Source organism: Podarcis vaucheri (genome assembly GCF_965113315.1).
Source record: "Podarcis vaucheri genome assembly, chromosome: 12".
Taxonomy (NCBI): Eukaryota; Metazoa; Chordata; class Lepidosauria; order Squamata; family Lacertidae; genus Podarcis; species Podarcis vaucheri.
In genome coordinates this window covers 44,307,085-44,326,932 of record NC_138750.1, presented here as the reverse complement: position 1 = coordinate 44,326,932, position 19,848 = coordinate 44,307,085, and the positions used below count along the sequence as shown (strand labels likewise).

At 40.8% G+C, this 19,848-nt stretch overlaps 1 protein-coding gene and 1 long non-coding RNA gene across 5 annotated transcripts in view; one reads left to right on the top strand and one right to left on the bottom strand.

Moving 5' to 3' along the window:
• The window catches only part of LOC309515731, a 606,047-nt gene extending 595,447 nt beyond the window's left edge, over positions 1 to 10,600 (top strand). The window contains exon 2 of the long non-coding RNA XR_014212638.1: positions 10,005 to 10,600. This is a non-coding gene — a long non-coding RNA (uncharacterized lncRNA). The remainder of the gene's footprint in view (positions 1 to 10,004) is intronic.
• Positions 7,177 to 19,848, bottom strand: part of WAC (WW domain containing adaptor with coiled-coil) — a 44,899-nt gene continuing 32,227 nt past the window's right edge. For 3 of the 4 annotated variants that reach the window (XM_082193789.1, XM_082193791.1, XM_082193792.1), the window contains exons 9-14: positions 19,021 to 19,143; positions 17,055 to 17,203; positions 15,322 to 15,440; positions 12,096 to 12,279; positions 8,695 to 8,822; positions 7,177 to 8,200 (exon numbers count right to left, since the gene is read on the bottom strand). In XM_082193789.1, coding sequence (XP_082049915.1) covers positions 8,131 to 8,200; positions 8,695 to 8,822; positions 12,096 to 12,279; positions 15,322 to 15,440; positions 17,055 to 17,203; positions 19,021 to 19,143 — 773 coding nt within the window. In that variant the 3' untranslated portion in view covers positions 7,177 to 8,130. The remainder of the gene's footprint in view (positions 8,201 to 8,694; positions 8,823 to 12,095; positions 12,280 to 15,321; positions 15,441 to 17,054; positions 17,204 to 19,020; positions 19,144 to 19,848) is intronic. The other variant, XM_082193790.1, reaches the window with a different exon arrangement.

The window sequence follows — 19,848 nt, the reverse complement described above, 5'->3', positions numbered from 1 at the left end:
TTTTGTTTTATTTTACATGTTCTGAAATAAAAACAGAAGTCCAGGAACACTTCCCCAGGAAAATCTCCTCTTTACTGTTGAATCGGAACAAACTGCAGCTCCTATCCCTATAAATGAGGCACCAAATGAAGCCTGGATGAGTCCTAAGATTCAACTGGAAATTCCATTTGACCTTCTGTTGGCAAGGAGTTCCACAGGGCAGGTCCTGCCACACCAAAGGTTTGCTCTCTGGGGAAGATGGACTGAACCTCAGAGGACCAACAAACCTGCCCCATCAAAGGATCTCAGTGATCAAGCATAAGGAATCGGATGCGCCTTGAGGTACCTTTGGCCTAGGCTGCCCAGGGCTTTGTGAATTAATGCAATAACCTATTTTACATTTAAGAACACTTGGATTTTGGGCTGGCTGGCAGGCAGACAGAGGGGTCTCTACCCTGTAAAGGAGAGATGGGAAGAAACACTTTAAAAACTGAAAGCTGTAAGAGCAAGAGGAGAAAAGGAATGAGGAATGGGGTTTGCTCTCCAACCACATACCAATGAAGATCTCTAGTGTGTTGCTGCCATCTAGTGGGGTCTGCTAGTTCTCCCAAAATTAACAGCTATATTGCCCTGTCGGGGATAAGCTTCTGAATGTGCAAGTACCCACTACCTCCTCTCCAGGTAGCAGCTCCTTGAATTGGCACCTGTTAGAGCCAGTGACATCACCCTTGAGATTGCGTCCTGCATCTATATCCCCCTGGAAAACTGGTGCTGCCTTATCAGTGGTCAGACAATAGGAGGAAGTGCTGGACCTGGTGGTGCACGTAACATAGGTCCATGGATGACAAATGCAAGGAGATAATGTCTCTGCAGCCATAGCTGCAGTTCAATGGTAGACCAAATGCATGACCCACGTTCCACATCTGACATCTCCAGTTTGCTCTTAAAGAACCAAGTAGTGGAAGATCGTGGCATGAGGCCATAGGAAGCCACTGCCAATCGGAATTAATGCCAGGCTAAAGGGACAAATAGTCTGGGTAGAAGCCCTGTTCCAGAGCAAGCCCATGGGAAGCATTTCGCCTCTCATTCCTGCCATCTGCAAACACTGCAAAACAAAAGCAAGCATAGAAACCAGAATCGCAGTAGCCGGTGCATGGAATTGGTGAACTCCAGGACAGGCTGTCCTACGTGGCAATTTGAGTGTCAGTGTTTAGAGCAGAGCAGCTTTCACCCAAGTCCTGCCAGCTGGGAATAGTGGGAGTTCAAAACTGTGAACCGTCTTGAGACCTCTGGGCATAGAGTGGTATATAAATTCAATTCAATTCAGTAAAATAAAATAAAATGTCTGGAAGGCACCAGATTGGTTACGACTGGCTTAGAGGAATGCTAAAACCTGAGTAATTACTGATCACAATTGTTGAAACAAATGCTTTCTTGTGTTTCATTTCTCTTGGCCTTCCTGTATCAATTAATATGCCACAGCAAATTATGCTGAAGTTTACCAAAATTGTAATGATGCTCTAATAAAGTGCCTCAAAATTGTGTGGGCTCTCCTCTCCCACCCTCACTATGAGAAAGGGGCAGGGGGGGTGTCTTTCTGTAGAGTGAGGCATTCTGGGAAAGTTGGCCAGCAGCTTGAAGTTCTGTTTAAAGTAACTTCCCAGTTTTCAACAGAACTTCCAGCCATTGTAGCAAAGCTGCTGTGCCCAAAATGCTTCACTCTGAGGAAGAGATCCTCTCCCTTGACACTTTCTCAAAAGTAAAACAGGGGGAAACTGTGGGGCAATGATGACGAGAGCTGCCATCACCTGACTGAGGCAGTGCATTTTCTTCCTCCATTTGGGTATCAGGAGAGAAATTATTGCAGAGCACACACAGGACGGGATAATGTCTTATCCAAGATTCACACCTTACTTATCAAACTAACCTCCAGTGCAGGAACGTAAGTGGGAACAGCTAAACCAAGTGCCTTTGCAGACTGGCAAAAGTACACCTAACTGAAGTTTAATGCTACTCATTTGAATACATAGGAAGGAAGCATCCACTCTGACTGGCTAAGAGTCTCCACCAGCGGCAGCCAATGTTCAGCATTCTAGCTGTTCTGCACTACAACTCACACCAGCCCCATGCAAAGCCAATGGTCAAGGATGATGGGATTTTGTAGTCACCAACCTCTGGAGAATATCACAGTGTGCAGACCAGGGAATCCAGGATAATCTCCAGTCATCTCATTTCTACTACACAGATGGCTGGAAAGGTAGTTAAACGAATTTCCATCTTGTGGGCTTCCTATTTGGAATCCCACTTCACTGACCATTGTATCCTTATGGAATATATTGCTGTGACGGCCAGTAGATGGCGCAACAACACACACAATCTGCTGTTTAGGCAGAGACCTCATTCATGGATCTGCAACTGAATCACCTCCAACAGGCTTCTGATAGGACCTGCTCTTGCAGAAGCCACGCTGACTCTGCTTCAGCACGGTTTTTCAATATGCTTGGTTAGTTTATCTTTAACAACACTTTCCACTAGTCTTTCTGGGACAGACATTAAGCTAACTGGTCTGCAATTTCCAGGATCCCCCAGATTGGAGTTACATTGTCTGCTTTCCAGTCCCCAGGTATGGAGGCAGAACTGAGGGACAAGTTACATATTTAGATAAGCAATTTTACATTTGAGTCCGATAACTTTTGGATAGATGCTAGCCAGACCTGGTGTTTGTTCGCTTTAATTTTGTCTTTGAGGCCTAGAATGTCATCTCTTGTCAGAAGCGGGTGGCGCTGTGGTCTAAACCACTGAGCTTGGGGGATTGCCGATCGGAAGGTTGGCCGCACAACGGGGTGAGCTCCCGTTGCTCTGTCCCAGCCTCTGCAAACCTAGCAGTTTGAAAGCATACCAGTGCAATCAAATAGGAACAGCTGCAGTGGGAAGGTAAACTGTGTTTCCCTGCACTCTGGCACTCATCACGGTCCTCTGTGCACCAATAGCGGTTTAGTTCTGCTGGCCACATGACCCAGAAAGCTGTCTGTGGACAAACACTGGCTCCTTCGGCTTGAAAAGCGAGATTATTGCCGAACCCCAGTCAACTGGACTTAATCGTCCAGGGGTTATCTTTTGCCTTTTTACTACCTTCCGTTCCGCGCACTACCCTTCCTGCCAATAGTTCCAGCACAGAGACGTGCCCTGTATCTTCCGCTCTGAAGCTGAGGCAAATAATTCATTCATCCTTATTCTCCTTTAGTACACATCTGACTACCTTGTCATTCAAGTCTTACCATCCATTTGCTCTTTCCCTGCCCAGAAGGCTGTCTGCCACTCTGAACTCCCAAGCCTTGCGCCTTGCAGCCAAAGGCTGGGGTGAGTGCGAAGCTATATTGGCACATGCCCCACAGATGTACCTTAACCAACCACTCTGGGAGAAGGGCAGGTGCCGTGCAGGACATTCAGCTTCTTTTACCTGTGTGCGATTTTTTCTTCTTTGGAACTAAAGGGGAAGAGAATAAACATAATTGGGGATTCTGTTTTTACGAGCTGAACAAAACCCCTTTACTGGGCAGCAGGGCACTTGGTATCCTAGCAACATGACCCTGGATACAGCTATGAGGAGATGCTCATCTTCTGGCACCCTCCTCTCCTTGCTCTTTCATGTCTCAGGGCATCCTTCATGTTTCTTGCTGACAAACTTTCAACTTTGTACTTCACTGGCCTAAGCGGCCTGCATGCTTTTTGAATGAGGAAGATCACCCAAAAGGAGCAGTGCTGACTGCTTCATTTGGCCAGTTGATTACTCAGCAACCTTTGAACGCACATCACAACATGCACAGCACCAAACTGCCAGTTAGATTCATGTGTTTTTAAAACTATGCTACCAAGCAAAGGCTACAAGTCTACTGCAGGGGTGGGGAGCCTTTTTCCATTGAGGACCAGATTCTCTTGGGAGTAATATTATGGGAAGCACATGCTGGCAGTGGACAGGGCACCCCTTTTCTTTTTGCCACTTTTCTCTAGCTCTCCCCACCCCACCTCCCAACAACATGAAATTAAGTTGGAATGCCTCAGTTCCCTACTCCTTGTCTACTGATGCTACATTTACCAAACTTCCATCTGTAGCCAGCTAAGTGGTTTCCAAGACTGAAATGTCTCCCAGGTCAAAAGGTCACAATTCCCCTAAAAATATGACTTTGCCTCTCAATGACCAGGGCGCACTAACAAAAAAAATTGAAGCGCCCCATTCATTTGTAGGATGAAAATGGGAAATAAAATGAATACTTCATTTATTTGATTTGCTTTCCATTAATTTCTATTGGAATGAGAAACTGAAACTGAAATTGCATCAACAGGTTCTGGGGTTGGAAGCCGGGGAGCACACAAGGAAATTGACAGGCTGGAAAGCTCAGCTGAGTAATAGCTATCCATTTGCTTTTTTCCATTGCCTCTATAAGGGGGAATCCCTCCCCACAAGTCTGGTTTCTTAAAGGACTAGTTTAATACCTGAATATCTCGTGCCCATAGGATAAACAAAGGACTTAAGCAGGAAAAACAAAGCCATGTATCCCAATGAAGTCAACAGGAAGCTTATAGGATGTGCACCTTTTTAAATTGCCTATAAAATGGGGATGGGTTTAATCTGTCTGAGATTTGGAAAGTCTTGTGCCTTGTGGGAGTAAGATGCCTGAAAAGGACATGCTATTTGGGATGCAACCCCACACACCTCAGTGTCAGGTAGTAATATATTGAACAAAACTTGAAACAAATGCAATTCAAATTCATGAAAAACCAAGTGTCTGTAATTGGCTAATGCAACCATTATTATGGAACACTGGTAGCTTATTGTAATATAATTGTTGCCTGGCCAAGTAGTAAGCATTCTGAACCTAGGAAAAAGAACAATTGGAACTCTTTACAAAAAAACAATGTGCTGATTAAAAGGTAAAGGGTCCCCTGACAGTTAGGTGCAGTCGTGGACAACTCTGGGGTTGCGGCGCTCATCTCGCTTTTGGCCGAGGGAGCCGGCGTACAGCTTCCGGGTCATGTGGCCAGCATGACTAAGCCGCTTCTGGCGAACCAGAGCAGCACACGGAAACGCCGTTTACCTTCCCGCTGGAGCGGTTCCTACTTGCACTTTGACGTGCTTTTGAACTGCTAGGTTGGCAGGAGCAGGGACCGAGCAACAGGAGCTCACCCCATCGCGGGGATTCAAGCCGCCAACCTTCTGATCAGCAAGCCCTAGGCTCTGTGGTTACCCTCATAGCCCTTATCCTCTAGGAACAGCAGATGAGAGAGAATGTTACATTAGACTCTCCCCCCTTTCCAGTTAAGAGAAAGACAAGGAGATATTTCCAATGTTTTCTACACAAACATCTAGAATGCTTGCTTTCCCCCCAAAACACACACACATTCAAAACAGGTTATCTGGACAATGTTACTGTCAATGATGATTCAGTGCTTGCACAGCAAATGTGTGTTTACACAGAATCAGCAAGCGTGCATACACAGACATAGCTCAGCTGACTACTTTGACATGCATATAACTGCTCTCACATACAGCTTTTTTTGTTAAATTTCCTCCCAACGGTATATAAAAAGCTCTAGCGAACTTTTAAGCTGCTGATTTGACAAAGCTCATTTCTTCAAGAAACTAATTCAGTGCATCAAAATAAAGTATTGAGTGGCTTACAAGCAGCTCGGAAGCTTTTTAGTACAAGAATAGTATCCATGGGTCATGCCAAAGATTCATATAGTCCATGAACACCTGGTATCGGATATTATACAAAGATAGCAGGGAACAAGAAGTTAGACCAGCAATGAGAAAAGCACTGTTAGGTGGGGTACTGTATAAATTCATAGTATTTCTTGGGGGTGAATACTGCGTATTTTAAATGTCAATTGCTTTTTAAAAAATGTTTCACCTACAAAACTAGTTTGTTCAGAGAAAGTGGACAGGTTGGTGAAATGAGTAACAGAAGGCAAGTCATCAAGCCTTGTGGATGTGTAGCCAGCAGCTACTGAAACCAGTGGAAGGAAGTTCAACTTCATTTCCTTTGAAACGCATGGAGGTTGAGTAGATGCAAAGTGAGGTCTTACACAAATTAAAAATTCCTCACCAATTTCTCAATACAAAACTCTTTTATTATAGGCAAGTTAACAGCATTTAAACAAGTCACTTACCTGGTTGCCAATGGACAAGTAGTCAGATAGCCAGACAAAATAATTTGGCAGAGTTGGTTCTTTTTTTCCAGGCTCGCAATGTGTCACAAATGATTCAACGTAATGAACTTCCACAATACTAGGCTTATGCTGTAATCTTACTATGTAATGCTAGTATACCACCTTTACCATACAATGCTAAAACTTAGAGGGTGGACATGATTCCTGCATATGGCAGACAACACAAACAAGAATGGGCAGTCCCTAGTTTATTCAGAGGCCCCCAAAAGAAAAAACAAAACTGAAATTTCTTATAAAATGACAAAAGCAAAAATGTAAGCAGAGATTACTGAAGATAAAAGGCAACAGCATCACAAATCAGGAGGCAAACATATGTATCAAAGCCAAGATTCTACCGAATCTATTAATGAGGTTTCAGCACCTTTGAAGGTGTTTAAAGCAACACATGAACATTAGCAAAGTTTGCAATTCCTTCATCTTTCAGCATTAACAAGAATTCTAAACGGACAAGTTTGGGAATGTACAAAGATTTGTGGCAGTATATTATGACTAACAGTTTTTTGCAAAGAAAACCCAAGTTTATTTTGTAGTAGCAATAGTTTCTTTTTTATTTTTAATATACTTTAGGAAACAATATACAAAGCTGAGCCTTCCCACCATTTTCAAATAGTGAGAAACTCCAATTACACAAAGTCAGCGTTTTGTGATGGCTAAGAACAGCAGTCAGCACCAGACTTGAACAGTTAGCTACAACACAAACATCCTTCGAAATGAAATGTCATAATAGCAGGACAGGTAAAACCAGGAGTTAACATATGACAACTGTTGGGGAGGTGTCAATGATCCTTGTTGAATGTCATTAAATATTTTATACACAATTTTCTGTTTACAATTTTTAAAATAAAGCCTCCCTTGAGGACTTATTTTCAGATAAGTAAAAAAGTATTCAACAAGAATAGCTTCGGTAAACAAATCCCCAAAGAGGCCAAATTCGAATGTTTCGACCAAAGGAAATGAAAACCAGTGTTTCTTTGTTTTAAACATGTTTATTACAACAGATACAATTCACATCTGACTAGTTTTTTTTTCCTTCTTTCCCTCCCACAACCATGTTGACATGTTCATTGGGCTGTTTCCTTATAATTTGAAAAAGGGATGTACTTTCAGCACACATGCCCAGCAGTACTACCAGTCCATTCTTACAGGGTGCAAATGGAAATACATTTCAATAATTTATACAAACAAGTGGGTTATGCTCAATCACTGCAATTTTAAGCTACTGTACACAGGAATGAAAAGATTATAGAAAAGTGCCATAGCAACAGTGCTTTAGGAAAGGAGGAAATTAGAATTAAAAAAAAAAAAGCTGATAAAATCAGATCTAGGATTTTAAGGGGGAAATGAACACAGAAAATGAAAAACACTGCTCTGTAAAACAGAAATGGAGAAGCACTGCTCTTGATTCGGTGCAAGTGTGGAAACAGTTGTTTCATGATATTTTGTACATTACCCAAACTGTTTCAAACTGTTGCAGCCTTGAGACACAGATCGCCTGGCGCTTGCATTGAATTTTAGGAAATGCAAGATTTCTGAATGATAAATTAACTAAAAAAGAGAGAGAGCTAATTTTGCAGACAGGTTTACATGTAAAGGCTAGGTATTTAGCCACCTCAGCATTGATTAGTTTTGGATGTCTAAGCTCTGATACACATGGCTTCCCATGGCTTCACTCTACAAAACATATTTACAACGTGAAGAATACATCTACAAGAAATCTACATTTCAAGGGTTTTACAAATCATCCTCGTTTCCTTCCCCTGAATGACACCCCTCCTGTCCCCTTTCCCATGTTATCTTTTTTATTTTTGCCCAACTCAACGGTCCAAAGTCTACTCAAATGCAGCTCAAAAATGTTAAGACTGGGCAATCAGTTTTACAGTTCCTGTACTCAAAACCCATGTGCAATTATTCACAACTTTTTCACACCATGAAGGAATTCTGATTCTTTAGTTTTTCAAGTTCTTTAATTTGTTGTCTCAAAAATAGTATCCTACAAAGGGAAAAGAAAGCAATTAGTACTGGCATGTCAAATCCATTCTTAGATGAGTAATTTACTCCATGAATTAGTACTTTAATAATGACATGCACATTCTTAAAGTTAGTTATTCAATCTACAATAGGTTGAAGGGATAATACTGTGATAAACACAGTTTTGTATGCATTTTATTTTTTATTTTTAAAAAGGACAAAATTGCTGGGCCTAGAAATAATTGACCTACCTTAATGGTACACATAATGGACTAAATAATTGTTCAAGATCCAGGAACACACAAGGGCACCTTCAGTAGTTCAATGGCTGTGGAGGGAGGTATTATTCCTGTTTAAGTCAATGTCATCCTATATGTTAAGCTGTAACAGTTTTTAGCCCCTGACTGTACGCTAGGGAAAGTTGCTCAGTAGCTCTTAAGTTTATAAAACATTATGAAACAAAAACACTGATGAAAAGGATTTGGGAAATCAAGATGAGAAACCCAGAATTCTTACCTTTGCTCGCGCAAAGTTGCTTGAATTTCACATACTCGAACTAAAGATCTTAAGTTTTTTAATTCAGTACAAATTTCTGACATGTGGACACTTCCCATGTTATGAGCTTCTTCACGTAATCTCGATGCCTAAAAGAGTTAAGAGGAGGAGTTGGAAAGTGTGTTGCAGCTTTTGGAGTAACTTCTGGACGTAAACACAAAGTATGGTATTGGTGTCAAAAGAATCTCAGAACCCTCAGTTTCTTGCCATTCATTCAAAATGGTAAAATCCCAGTCCTGTTATATGCCAGCAACATGGTGCTTCACCTACTTAATTCAAATGGGTATTTAAAGTGTGGTGCTGTCTGTCAGCAAGAACCCAGAACTGTCCATTACAGGAAGTAGTCTGAATGTAAGAAGAGCCCAACAGATCAGGCCAAACAGTCTGTTTGTCCAACACTGTTCTCAAAGTGGCCAACCATATACACATGGAAAGCCCATGGCAGAACCCAAGTTCAACAGCATGTTCCCCACCTGCACTTAAGACATTTAAGACATCTTTTAAAAATACCTAGGTATTTAATGAATTTGTCTATCTAGGCAGAGTAGCTATACGAAATGTTGTGTCTAAAACTGACTTTTCATAGGGAATCGGTAAAAATTTACTGGCCTCAACCATTGTAATTTTTATTTATCAGATCTTTGCCCAAATACAGTGCGAGGTAAAAATTTGGAGTTAAAATGCCTTGGAGTAATCCAAAACCAATTCTTAAAAGTCCATCTGTGCCTACCAAATGGTACACTGGCTGCAATGTTGCATGTGGAAGTTGGGTTTCCTTCCATCAGAGTGCATAAAGCACTTCTCCTGTACTGGTTACAACTGCAAAAGATGGGCGAGAATCAGCACCCTAAAAGTAGAGCCATCAAATGTAGATTAGGCAACATGAAGAACTGCTATCCTACTAAGATTTAACAGAGTACACTGACTGAAATTGATTCTGGGATTGGAAAGAGATTGACTGAAAAGTCAAGGATCTGGGCAAGCATTTCCCCGAATATGGAAACTAGAAGAATGACGTGGGAGCTGCCACAAAACACTACAGCGTGGAGTACTCCTGTGATCAAGATCCCAGCCAGCGATGGTCTCTTCTAAACCTCTGCTGTCTTGTGGCTGCCTTCTCACTCATCAGTGAGAAAGGCTTCGGCCGTAAACCTGAGGAAAACCCAGTGCCTTGTGGAACATCCTCAGAAGAAAAGTTTAAGCATCAAATCCTACACAATCTGGAGTGCAATCCCTAAGATGGTTGTATGGTGTATTGGCTGAGAAGAGAGTGGGTGTTGTTGTCTGGGCAGCCCAGGACCTCCAAACATACTGCCCAGGCTTGGGAGGCAGCAGTTATGAGTTACCAGTCTTTGCAGCCACAGTGATTCTCCAATGGTTTGACTTCACTCTTAGAAGCGCATTCCATTGTCTCTCAAGACAGACTGATACCAACAATGCTCTCTTTCAGCATACGCCATTCCATATTCCACCACACTGACAAAAAACACTCATTAGCATTCTTACCCCCCTGAGCATACTCGGTCCTCACTGGATTGTTTTTAGAACGCTTCCCTATCCCCTTTCATGGTGTTTTCATGATGTTTTCATACTAACTTTTGCACAAAGCATCTAGATCAGAGATGTCCAACCTGTGGCCCTTCCAGTTGTTGTTTGATTATTAACCTCATTACCCCCGACTATTGGCCATGTTGTCTGATGCTGATGGGAGTTGGAGTCCAAACAGCATCTGGGGTTCCCTATCCCTTATCTAGGTAAGATATTCGTGTTGTATGGCTTTTTGTGAAGTTCATGTGCTCTGGTAAAATTTGTTGTCTGACCAGAACAAATTATAAACTGACAGTACTACATTATATATACACTGTAATGAAGTTTCAGTCCTCTCTGCTACAGGATGTTTCTGTTACACTGACTAGAGTTCATGTTAAAACTGTAATATTTAAAACACTGCATCTGTGCTGCAATGCCTTATCTTACAACATTATCAATAATTACTATGAAGTCTGAAAGGTCAAAACAGAAAGGCCCAGTTAGCTAAAATTTAAAAACCACAACTAAAAAGAAATTTTATTCTTTTATACTTTACAGTTAACTGGTTATTTTTTCATTCAACTTTATAAAACTGACATGGAGAAAAGGGTTATTGGTTTTGAGAATTACAGAAAACAACATTTAACTTTTAATTTGTACAGCATTGGATTGAAAAGTAAATATTTTTCTGTAAGCCTTTCTAAACCTCAACAATGATTTCTAACACCACTGTAATCTTCTCAGCTTCTTTTCTGCTTCAACAGGCATGCAAGTTTGCCTGAAAACAAATGACTGAATCTGAATAGCTAAGGCAGCTTCAAATCTTATTAAGCCATGAAACAAAGGGGGCCATGTCTATATAACTCTCAACTTAAACTTCCTTCACAAGGTAAGGTTGCTGGATAATAGAGGAATATATTTTAAACCTGCAAATACACTCACTCATCCTCTGCTCTACTTGCTGTGAATAGGAAGGCTCCTTGCTTCAAACGACAAAAACAGTGACTAGTCCTATTCTCTGCTCGCCATCTACCCTCCCAAAAAGGGAGAACAGAACCATAAACCTGGCAGTAACAGTGCATTGCTATGTAGCCTGGTACACAGAACTCTCCCCTCCCACATTTTTGCCTTAAAGGGCAAGTAATCTTTTAAAGCAGGAGTGAAAGTGTCACTGAATTTCCAGGTCAGACAGTCCCCAGTCACCAAGGTCAATTGTTGCAGACAACCATGAACCAGGTAACTGACAAATTATAAAAGCTTATCTAATGTAACACTGCCCTAAATCACGGGATTAAAATGAGGAAAATCTAAATAAAACAACATGTTTCTTGGCTAACAATTTTAAGGTACTTCAATCTCCCAGTATATAAAAAATCACTATACCTATTCTACAACCTGTTTCCCCCACCAAACTGTTGGGATACCCCAACACAAACTACCTACAACAGTATTACACCCATGCATAAGAACAATTCCAGTGCTTCCAACCTCCATGGAAATGGAAATGCAAGCTGTGAAATATTCACTAGCATTAAATTATTTGCTTTAAAGATCATTGGTGTTCACAAGAATTTGAACAGAGGAAATTTAAAACACATTCAAAAGGAAGCTAAAGTGCTGTAATCCAAAGGGTTGCAAGCAAAAAAGTATTTCATCTCCACCTCCTCCTTACTGCAGCCCCCTTATGTACTGTCAAAATCTGCTTCCCAAAGTCTAAGGCAAATTTTGGAGGTGTGCAGGGGATAGGAGAGGAAAGTGAAAGCCTATTGTGCAAGCGGAAATCTACTCAAACAACACTGGATTCTGCCCAACACTACAAAATGTACACTCACCTGCTTTTCTGCATGATCTGCAGGCCACCCTTGGACATGCTTTATAAGGTTTTCATTGAAATGTGCCGCTAACGTGGGTGTTAATGAACACGTAGGTCGTGCGGATGCATTCTGTGGTGCTGTCGTATTAGAAGCACTTGTATTGGAGGTATGATTTGGACCAGGAGATGGACTTCTCTGACTACTAAAAGAAAAAGAATGAATCAATGTTTGTTGAGTTAGCTTGTCAGGGATGCTTAATCTGCACCCTGCACAGTAGATTCGGCATAGATTGGATTATGCCCAAGGTCCCTTCCAACTCTACAAAGACTATATAGAATAGTTCCAATCTCTTCCATGGGAAAATGCTCACCTGAAAGTTGCATAGCCAGTAATCGTGAGATTAAAGGTAAAGGGTAAAGGGACCCCTGACCATTAGGTCCAGTTGTGCCAGACTCTGGGGTTGCGGTGCTCATCTCGCTTTATTGGCCGAGGGAGCCGGCGTACAGCTTCCAGGTCATGTGGCCAGCATGACTAAGCCACTTCTGGCGAACCAGAGCAGCGCACGGAAATGCCGTTTACCTTCCCGCCTATTTATCTACTTGCACTTTGAGGTGCTGTCGAACTGCTAGGTTGGCAGCAGCAGGGACCGAGCAACGGGAGTTCACCCTGTCGTGGGGATTTGAACCGCCGACCTTTTGATTGGCAAGTCCTAGGCTCAGTGGTTTAACCCACAGCGCCACCCGCGTCCCCTAAATCATGAGATTATCATTTTGCAAATTGTCTGTGAGAAGACAATAACTAAGTCATTAGTGAGGATTGTTTTCTTCATGGCTTCAATGGATTTCAAACTAATTCTGTCTCAATTGACATGGGTATGGGGGGAGGGGAGAAACCAAACTCTCCTGAAGTTTATTTAAAAAGGAAGTTTATTTAATGTCTTCTATGTGCCTCCCTGATGTCATTAGTCCCAACAGCAGGTAACCCCATTCTTTTCCAAGAACACACCAGTAACTCTCTTCCTATGACAAGCAGGTGCCACAGGTTTTATAAATCACTTCCACAGGCCCACATATTAAGTGTATGTGCCTAGCACCTTTTGTCTTTTACATCCAGTTTCACCATCCACATCACACTGCCTGTCAATTCCACAAAAGACATCCTAACAGTTCTGTAAACCAGGATATTATACTAGTATACTGATAGTGGCACCACCTGCATTAGTTCTGATTGCAGAACCCACACCATCCTAAACAAAGGAATTTTCTTCATATTGGCTAGAGTGGCAAATAGGAGCAGCAAAGATGGAACGTTATATTAAGCAACAATTCTTTTTATAGAATTGTTCTCTTTTACTAGTCTCCCAGACTCTTGTTTCAGGGATTTGCCCAAAGTCCCACTTGCCCCAAATTGGGAAATGCCTGAGGTGAAATGAAAGGACACCATGCCTAGTATCTATGCTTCTCCAGTGCTCGGACATTTTTGTACTGAAGACACTTGACTAGTAACCTCTGCAAGTAAGAATTACTCCAGGCAACTGGATTATGCTCTGATTCAGAACAGAGCTGTACATGTGGCCAGTGGCCCGGGGATCACATGTCACACTAAGTCAATTATGGCTTAGCACACACATGTATTCTACACCAACCAGAAGCCAATCCAACAGTAGGCACAGAGCAGAAGATAATCCTGAGAAGCCACTTGCATAAGATTAGGAGTTGACATTATGCATCAATAGTGAGCCTTAATTCAGACCAAAGCACAATATTGGGTATACTAGGACAATTTAATGAATAGCATATTAATCAAGTATACATAATTATTTCTGTCAGTTGCAGTCAGTGTATTTGTGCACGAGTGTACTTTTGTTCGCATTATGCACTTCCTGACCCTATGATGGCTGTTGAAACCTTGCCCTGCACACATAAAAACTGTTTTGCTCCTAGTATTTCTTTGGCAACCCTATCCCAGGGGGTGGGAAAAAACACCACCTAGAAACCAAACAACCCGGAAGCAAAGCACTTCCAGAATTTGACTGCCTTAATCTTAACCAACAATGCCAATAATAATTTTATCCCTATTTTTATTTTTAAACATGATATTTATGTCATGTAAACATTTCCTTTTAGTCTCCAAGCTCTATTTTTTTTTTTAAAGCACCTTTTTTCAAGATATGATGCATTCTACTGGACAAAATGTAGCTCAAACCTGAAGATCAAAGCTACATAAAGAACAATTCAGAACTACCATTATTAAAAATCTGAGCTGATTCATCTCAATGAAATCATACACTTAAAAGGAGGGCTCAACAATGACAGATTTCCTTTAATTCAAAATTTTAGTGTGCCTTCATAAGCTTATCTGCTACTATCACACAACCAAAAAAGCCACAACTGTTTAAAAAGCACCAAGCAAATTTCTGAAATGCAACTGTGTTCAAATTGTTTACTTAAAATGGTAACATACAGGTTTTAAAAACAATACTAGGAATTTAATATGGAAATTCTGTCCCCGTACCACCTAATAATGGGACTAAGAATTTATCTTTACATTCACCAACAGCAGAGATGTGTTTAAGCACTGCCACATTTCTGTTAACATGAATAGCTTATGCTGGCTTCAAAGACAATACACAAAAAGCCCCCAAGATTTCCATTCATGTCTCAAAACTGAATACACACACTTGTGGTGAAGAAGCAGCTTGTGAAGTCCTTCCTGTTTTTCCTGCATAACTTAAGGCAACAGAATTCCAGGATGTACAGGTGTTAGCTCACCTGTACAAACATAAAACTGAAATCTAGACACTACAGTTAATAGGCCACTAACTCCAATAACTGGCCATGTGTAAATAATCTATCCTGCAATTGCACTGAGACTGTAATGTTCTCCCCAACTTTGAATGCAAGAATACTGTACAGTGGTACCTCGGGTTAAGTACTTAATTCGTTCTGGAGGTCCGTTCTTAACCTGAAACTGTTCTTAACCTAAGGTACCACTTTAGCTAATGGGGCCTCCTGCTGTCGCCACGCGATTTCTGTTCTCATCCTGAAGCAAAGTTCTTAACCCGAGGTACTATTTCTGGGTTAGCGGAGTCTGTAACCTGAAGCGTATGTAACCTGAAGTGTATGTAACCCGAGGTACCACTTTACAGGCAGTATTTGCAGATGAGAGCATGCAGCTCCAAAAAGCAACACATGGTAGAATAGGATATGGTGAAGTCAAAAGCCAATACCAATGTAATATATACCTTGAACGCTGAAGACTTCGAGGAGAAGCAGGTTCATGACCTTGTTGTTTGTCAGCAATCACTTGCTGCTGAGATGCTGACTGTGAAACTGGTCCTTGCTTAACACCTGAAGTAGTAACCTGAAAGTTCAAAATTTGACCACATTTCAGTATTACTTCAAATAACCTTAAACTGAAGGCTATCAATCAGGATTAGAAGTGGGATACCTCCTGCAACTTATTTCAGGCATAGTACACAGAAATGGAAGGAAGGATGTCTTCTAATTTAATTTAACTCAAATTGCATGAACAAAGATACTCAAAACTGTACACACACAATCCCCATACAAAGAAGGTATCAGAAGACAGAGGCTAATCCTAAGGTTAGCAGAAGTACCCCTACAAAAACAAAAACTTTATTACAATATTTAAGGGACCAAGACACAGTTCAGTACAGACTAAGCATGTTCAGTGTTGACGGAATGCTGACCAACTGTTGGGAGGATAAATCTGAAAACTGGAATGGAATAGAGCTGCTTTAAAAGGACAGAGGAAGAGACAGATATATAACAAGGACAGCGGGTACTTTGCTATTGTTATTGGTAACTTCCTAGTTGAATTACAGCAGGGACTGCCAATAGACACCTTTGCAAACCCCAGAAACTGTTGTGGGCAGCACACACACCACAACTGAGCACACACCTCAACCTAGTCTATTGGCTACAGCAGAATGCTTCTTTTAAGTCTAATTTCAGCAGGAGGAGGGAGCCGTATAGGCACCACGTTAGTGCATTATACAAGACTCCAACTTTCAAAACAGCCCATGATCTTCAATTATCCTGCAAACAAGGCTGGCAACATCAATCCTGCCATGTGGGAATCCCTTGCAGACTACTTCAGTGCCTGGAGACAGACCATGGTGCATCTGAAGCACCACAACCACACACATCTGCCCTAGCTGCAACAAAACATGTCTCTTCTTTATTGGTCTCTACAGTCACAGCAGATGCTGTAACTCTTCAAAATTTGACTTTACCCCAAAGGTGCACTCCTCCATTGTTTCCCAAGATAGATGGATGCCAACAAGGACAGCTAGATTAACTGGGACTGGCTGATATGATAAAATTTATGCTAGACTTTGTCAAACTGCTCAGAGAACTGTGGGTGGTATGGAAAGGACAGAAGTGAAAGCTGTCTATTAAAATTATTGTAGAGAACTAATAATGTAATAGATGGACACCAGTTTGTCTAAACCTCCTCCCACAAAGCCCGATAAGGACTGTGCTAAGTAAGCACAGAATATTGACTAATATTTTTTTGGAAAAGAAATCCTGCTAACATTTAAAGTAGGCCACTATTATTATGCCCATGTTGAAGGTAGAAGAAGATGAGAGTGGTTTGCTTGAGGCTGCCTACCAATAAAACGAAGGCAAGATCTGTACTGGGAATTCCTAGCTCACTCTTAGCCACTTTGTTACCAAGTCCAACCAGTGACAGTTATAGACTAAAATAATAATAATTAAAGCAACTTGTTTTTTTCCACCAGAAACTAGAGCATCCATTAAAGGTCATCTAATGAAAACTGTTGAAATACTAAACATTGAGATTCTTATCCTTTGGGTTTCTTGTTTAATACAAGAAACAGCCAAAAATATTTTTTAAGAAATATTTAAAACATTACAATGTTGGAGTCTTGTGTCTGCTTTAACAACAGAAGCAGAGTTTTACTCCTGCTGTAACTCATTAAAATCTTACCTTTGGCTGTGAGGATACAGGGGGTGTATTTATCAAAGGTTTCAGAGGAACTGTGTTAGTCTGAGGCGTACTTATCCTTGGAGATACGTATGACCTTGGTGATGAGGCATCCGATGTTAAAGACATTGGGGATTGATTAGATGGCTGAGCTGTAAATAAGACCATGACAATTTTTAAAAATCTTACTCAATCTAAGTATTTTTTTTAAGTATTCTTAGGAAATAAAGCTTGGAAGACTTAAGCAATGGAAGGGGGAAGAGGAGCTGTGACCAAATGAGAAAGCCAAGAGACATAAAACAGTTGCTCCATGAAGGACTAAGAATTACAAACTCAGCAACTTTTTATGCTGTAACAGGAGTCATATCCAGATGATGCCGTTCTATTGTTTGCTGAAACTAGGTGCTGAAGGGTTTAAAAGCTTTGGACTATCTTTTGCTACTTCAGCACCTAAATCTGTATGGAATTTTCACTGCTTAAATGGTTTTACTTAAAGTTAACTATTTAAAGCCTCACACACCAATTTATATAATCGAGTGTAAATCCTGTACTTACATACACAGATGCTTCAGCCTCAGACTGACCAAACTATTAAACAAGCAATTTAAGTACATACTGTCCTTGTTCTTTTTCACTCCTGTGCCACACTAAGCTAAGTCATGGAACAAACCTTAGCTATAGTTTGTGGTTAGCAAGGAGAGCACTTGACCACAAGCACTGGTTTCGATGCCACGCTAAGCCAAATCTTGATTTAGCTTAGCATGGGAATAAAAAGGGTTGGGGAGGAGCAAAACAACTGAACTCCTCTTTAGGAGACCACATATTCATGTGATCCCAGCGAGCCATAGTCTGGCTTATCACATGGCATGCATAGTCAAATATATTTGCCCATGAAGAGTCTGAAAATATACTGTATATCATGTGGAACTACACAAAAAAGCTTACTTTAAAGTAGCAGGCAGTCAAGTTGCATATGAATAATAATTGATGGGCATAATAATTCCCACTTCACACACTGAGCCAGTTTTAGACTGGGGGGCAAAGGGATCTTTTAAATGGCAAACAAAATACTTATATACCTGCAAATGCAAAGTGTATTTTCCAATATATATTATTAATTATTCAATTTGTTAGTTGCAGCCTCTAGGCCATGCACTACTTAATTTTTGACATCTACCACTGACCACAGAGCTCTCTTTAAGAAGTTCTAATTTCAGCTCTCAATTTTTTTCAGTGAGGGCATTTTGTCCCTAGATAGACCCAGAAGACCAAACAACAAAAACTAAAGAAAGTTAATTTTAGTCAGGATCATTTTCTGCTTATGATTATTAGCTTTTAATAGAACTAATCGAACTCCCAATGCTTCCACTAAGTTCAAAGTAATATAGCGCATAGCAGGAGTTTTCTAGATAACCTATTTTAGGTATTCATAGTAAGTACCGCATAGTAAGAACTTGAACTAGATCACTACAGTATTAGCTTTTTTATAGTTGGAATAGATTTGGTCTCCCCTTCCGGAATCTGAATAAGCAATAAAACTTGTTAAGAGAAATAACAACATCTTCACACATGCAGCTCAGTCCAACAGAATGTATGCAGTGTCAATTTTGTTTGCTTTAGTAAATGCTGATTATTTAGAATGCTATTATGCTTGGCTGGTCCAGAAACATTTGGACTGAATGCATCAAACAATTGAATCTCATCCTCCATAAATATGTTCAGAATAACAGAACAACAAATTGTTGCTGCAGTGGAAGCTACCAGCTTTTCTGAACACCCTTTAGGAATCTGACTTTAAAGGTTATATCTATATAAGTTAGTTATGTCCATTATTTTAATTGGTCTACTCTGACTAGGACTAACACTTGATACATTTTTCCTAACTGAATCCCTCTACAGTAAAATGAACCGAAGTCTAATAGCGTACAAGGCAATTTTACACGGAGACAAAAAGAAGCTTCCAAAATACCTTGTGTGGAAAGCTGTGCTGCTTGAGAAATCAGGGAAGTTATATTAAAAGCAGATGGTCCAGCAGTGAGAATTTTATGAAGTATAGATTGTAGAGAAGCTTGTGTCACAGCAGCTGTAAGAACTAACAGACAAATTAAGATTACCACTTTCATTCCCTGAAAAGCAGCAACAGTGTATCTACAGTACTTATTTTTGAAAGAAAATACTACAGTGGTGCCTCGCAAGACGAAATTAATCCATTCCGCGAGTCTCTTCGTCTTGTGGTTTTTTCGTCTTGCGAAGCACGGCTATTAGCGGCTTAGCGGCTATTAACGGCTTAGCGGCTATTAACGGCTTAGCGGCTTTAAGAAAAAGGAAACAAACTCGCAAGAACTCGCAAGCCCATAGGGAAATTCGTCTTGCGGAATGACTCAAAAAACGGAAAACTCTTTCGTCTAGCGAGTTTTTCGTCTTGCGAGGCATTCATCTTGTGGGGCACCACTGTATTCCCTAAAACTAAGTTCCTGATCCAGTTTCTCATAAGAACCTGCAGCAGACCAAAGGTCCCTCTAGTAAAAATCCTGTTCTCTCTGTGGCCAACAAGATGTTTAAGGAAAGCCCAAAAGCAGCACATGAGAGCAGCAGTACTCTCCCCATTTCTGTTCTCTATCAACTGGTATTCGGATGTATACTGGCACAAACAGTAGAGGCAGAACATAGACATTGTGACTAATAGCCACTGATAGTTAAATGACAAAGTAATGGAGGATAAGACTATGTATTATGCAAAGTGGCACTGTTGTTTTTTTGGTCCTGAATCTTCCAACATTCCGTTTCATTCAATGTT